This window comes from Propithecus coquereli, unplaced genomic scaffold (assembly GCF_000956105.1).
Source record: "Propithecus coquereli isolate 6110/MARCELLA unplaced genomic scaffold, Pcoq_1.0 Scaffold12, whole genome shotgun sequence".
NCBI lineage: Eukaryota > Metazoa > Chordata > Mammalia > Primates > Indriidae > Propithecus > Propithecus coquereli.
In genome coordinates this window covers 3,173,201-3,177,653 of record NW_012136080.1, presented here as the reverse complement: position 1 = coordinate 3,177,653, position 4,453 = coordinate 3,173,201, and the positions used below count along the sequence as shown (strand labels likewise).

The following is a 4,453-nucleotide window of genomic DNA, read 5'->3' as shown; positions in this document are numbered from 1 at the left end:
TTTGATTCTCACAGCAAATCAATGCGAGGTATGATTTTTATTAGTCCTGTTTTAATGATGGAAAAAAACAACTTACTCAAAATCTCAAAAGTAGAAGCAGCGGCCCTTAATCTTCTTGACTTGAAGCCACTGTGCTGCTGATTCACTCCTACCTTGCTGCTTGTCTGATACAGTTCTGTGGAACAGCAATATGCGCTTCAGCCATACGCGAGTGAACTCATCAGGATATTTGCAAGGTCTGGGAATCAGAACGCAACACCTTTCAGTCCTGGCTCTAACTGCCTGGTATATCTTGGAAAAGGTGTTTGATTTCTGTCTTCCTTGATTTGTTACTCTGTCTATTAAATGAGAATGGGAGGATGCAGATGTCTCTAACACACACACACACACACACACACACACACACACACACACACACACACAAATGTTGTAAAGATCACATGAGAGCCTTGGAAGCTTTAAAGGAGACTGCTACACACCAATTAGGTTACCCGCAAGGGGCTGGGCTGGCGGTCAGCAAAGGCATACGCGGCATTTGGATTACCCAGCCGTAGTGATTGCAGAAACACCTTCCTATGCCCTTGCTCATTCAGATGATAGTTTCAAAGAAATGTTGGGAAAGTCGTTTAGGAAACCTTAATTAGGCACTGGAGTTAACTATTGTGCTTTAATAACTCATAGGGCACAGGTTAAATAGCTAAAACACCATTAGTACTGAAGAAATATGCTTCAAAATTAATAAATAATATAAACCTAACACCTAGACTAGTTGGTGGTATTATTCCTCAGGCAAACTCCGTATGTTTGAGGGTTATAAATTATACGCCTCCCTCTTACTTCCTGCTGAAAGCACAATTTTACAACTGGGTACAATTTTCTTTTTACAGTTTTAAGATTTTTTTTTCCCTTTCAAAAGGTTTTTGGTAAAACTTTAAAAATACTGTTGCAGGAGGAGAGGAGCATCTATTTTTTTTCACTCAGGTGATTATTTAAAGATGTATGCGGAATTTGAGTTAATAACATTTCAAAATTTCAGTCTAATTTGAGATGTATTGAATTCTCAGTATCTTTTAAAATAATTTGAAATAATATGTTTTCAGTAGCCTATAAAAATGAAATTGTGTGTTTTCTGATTTGTGGATATAACTAATGATCACTGGACTTTTGCAACAAAATCATGTAATCAGTATAAGCCAAAGAAAATACTTTGCTTCTTGAGTTTTCCCAAATCTTCACCCCTAGACCTGGTTTTTCCCTCAAACAAGGTAAAATTTTAACTTAATGTAACATGATAGGAAAAACATATTTGGATAGAAAATGAGATATTCCCCATAGCTTCCAATAATTTCTTATTATAGTAAATATTTAGGGAAAAACTATATTAGAATCAATAATGTGCTATTGCAACAGAAGTGCTTACCAACCTGGAGGAGATTAGTACTTACAGACCTAATCACCTCTTACTACCAGCCTGAGTTTTGATGAGAAGCTCAACAGAGTACTTCATATCTTAGTTTTATGCTAAAGTCCACTTTGGAAACTTGTGCCTTGAAACCAGAAAATGAGGCAAAGAGACAGAACAAAATATCAGGCAATGGGATGAAATATAGATGCAGCGGCAGATGGGCATCAAAAAGCCATCTGGAAGTAGTGAGGCAGTGCCCCGCCATGCAGTACTGTCATTATGAGGTCCCTGTGTGGGTTGAGTGAGAATATTAACAGGGAGTAGAAGCACTTGTTGAGAATGCCTACCAAAGGGAGATGCCAGACACGGTGTGCATTAATATTAAGGTAACAGAATTATTTAGTCACTGATAGTCATCACTAGAACTAAGTGTTCCTGATCTCTCTGAACCTTTCCTGAATCCTCAGGTACTTCAGGGATCCTTGAATACACCCCATTAATCTGCCCTTCTCTCAATGACTGAGACAAAAAAACACCACTGTGACCTACAAGTAACATGTATTCTAGAACTTTTAACTGTTCTGTTAATTTAACTAAACTTTCAAATTTCAGTTTCCATTACCTATCTTGCATTTCTCATTAATTGAGGTTAAAGCAAGGTCTGCAAGAATCTGGTCACAGGCTTGTCAAATTTCCACACACGCTATTGTTGGGCCTCCCTTTGTCTCATAGCAATAGCAGAATTGTTCATCAGTTTGGACCGCTTTCAAAGTGAAGTGCTTTTGCAGGTATCAAAAACTTCAGCTATTCTGCATTTAATCAGCTGCACAGTGAACATTGCCTTTCTCCTCCATGACTTGAATAATAACCCTTAAGTAACTGTTTCTCACTTTACTGTCTTCGCAAGGTCTGGCCAATGTCAGAATGCATCTGTGTTAGTCTAGGTAATGAGGATTGGGTTCCCAACTTGAACCTTCACCAACAACCACAATGCAAAAATGCACGTAGTTAGCACAACCTGGTTATATTTTGAAAAGAATGTAAACCGCTGTTTACAATAAAACGTTGGCCATGTATCTATCCTTTTTGAAAAAAAATGGTACCTTTGTTGTCATCAGTAAAATATCAGGTCAAATATATTCTTTAGATAATGACTGTCATCCGAAAACTATGAGTATACAAAATGTACCCATAACAATAGAAATGTAAATTTATCTTTGTGTTTATAATGCATGTAGGATTACTTAACAGCTGTGGATGTTTTTAGATGACATTTTAGGTAATGGGGTTTTTGATTTTTAATGAACAAAATCTAGATTACTCATTTAACATTCATGATTAAACTTTGCCTATTCCTCTTACTTGTGACAATGATCTCTGCTCAATTTTAGTTGTTTGGGTGTTTTATATCATCAACTTTTAAAAGTCACTTTTAGTAAGTGTGTGTTTAAAGCTGTGTGATCTTTATTTCTAATATTGTGTTTCTCCTCTCTCTTCTTTTTGTCTTTATCCACAGAATGTCTTTGTAGATAAACCAGCATTTCCAGAGTATAAAGTTTCTGATGCAAAAAAGTCCAAATTCATACTTTTGCATTTTAGCACTTTTAAAGCTGGCTGGGACTGGCTTATTTTGTTGGCGACGTTTTATGTTGCCGTGACCGTACCTTACAACGTTTGCTTTATTGGCAATGATGACCTGTCCACGACTCGGAGCACAACAGTCAGTGACATTGCAGTGGAGATTCTTTTTATTATAGGTAAGAACCAAGTGCTTTCCTAGGAGATTTGAATAAAGGAAGTAAGCGTGTTCCAGATTTTTCTGACATGAATTTGAACTAAGATCCGTTTGCATGGGCATGACTCAGCCTCTGATGCAAATTTTGGAGAAGCACATACTGTATTTGGATTTCCGAAAATTGCCTCTTCCAGTTTTTCCTCTGTGTCTTTATTCAAACAGATCTAAACTGATGTTCTGTGTTTCTATACTTATTTCATCAAAAATGGGCTAAAAAAGACTTAATGGCAGTTTTGTTTATACTCTCACATCCTTCATGATCTGAACTGTGTAAGGTCAGAGATGGGGCATGGCAAGAACCCACTAGTGGTATCCTGACTGCGGTCCAGTCCTGGGTGTGGCTCTTTCTCCCTGCTTTTCCGTGCTCTTTCAGCATGTTGATGGTGGTTTCAATAAGTGGCCTTCTTGCAGAATCAAGGGTTACATAAGCCTTCCAGTAAATCAGGACAAGCAGTGAGTATCTGATTTTAATTAAAGAAGAGGCCCCAAGGGATATTTGCTAAGGTTATTTATCTCTAGAATATTGGGAACCTCAGTTGAAAATGCATCTGCTCCAATCTTGTAAGCCTATTCCTATTTTCCTGTCCCTTAAATCTTCATCTCATTTAGACCAAAACCTAGATCTTTTCTCCTCATTCTAGGACCGATACTGGGTCTCTCTATTAAGACACAGATTGACTTTTTGTTGAGTTCTTGATCATCGTTAGCAACTGATGCCCGCTTCTTTACCTCGTCATGGTGTTATAGGGCAACATTCTTATTGTAAACATGAGAGAAATTTTGGAAAATATTTTCAAGCAGGAAGGTGAACAAAGGAGTAAGAAATGGATCTTGAAAGTTCAAAGAAAAGGAAATAAGTAAATGAGGCAGATCAAAACCTTGTTTCAATGGTGGCAGTAATTTTTCTCAGTGAAGCTATTAAGTAAAGCTTTGGGACCAGAGTGGTTCTGTAATCAAATGTCAGCACATGTTTTCTTTGGATGCATTTGTGTGCTCTTGGTAGGGCCTGGCATCACTATTAACATTGCATTTGCTGGGCACACCCCTTAGAGCCCTGTTAGGACCCCTGCTCCCACCCCAGAAGTGGTAGCTGCAGTATATTTAGGCCACTAGATGGCAATATTGTCTAGTTAGGCAGATAGGTAAGGCTACAAACTCAGGGAAATTTATCTTTAAATTTTTTTTTTAACTAAAGCTATTCTTTATTAGAAAGACACAAACATAAAGAGATCTATTAAATCAATGTTAGATGG

At 37.5% G+C, this 4,453-nt stretch overlaps 1 protein-coding gene across 1 annotated transcript in view; it reads left to right on the top strand.

The window, feature by feature from the left end:
- KCNH8 (potassium channel, voltage gated eag related subfamily H, member 8) overlaps positions 1-4,453 on the top strand; it is a 458,661-nt gene that overhangs the window by 230,766 nt on the left and 223,442 nt on the right. The window contains exon 5 of the mRNA XM_012663182.1: positions 2,922-3,162. Coding sequence (XP_012518636.1) covers positions 2,922-3,162 — 241 coding nt within the window. The remainder of the gene's footprint in view (positions 1-2,921; positions 3,163-4,453) is intronic.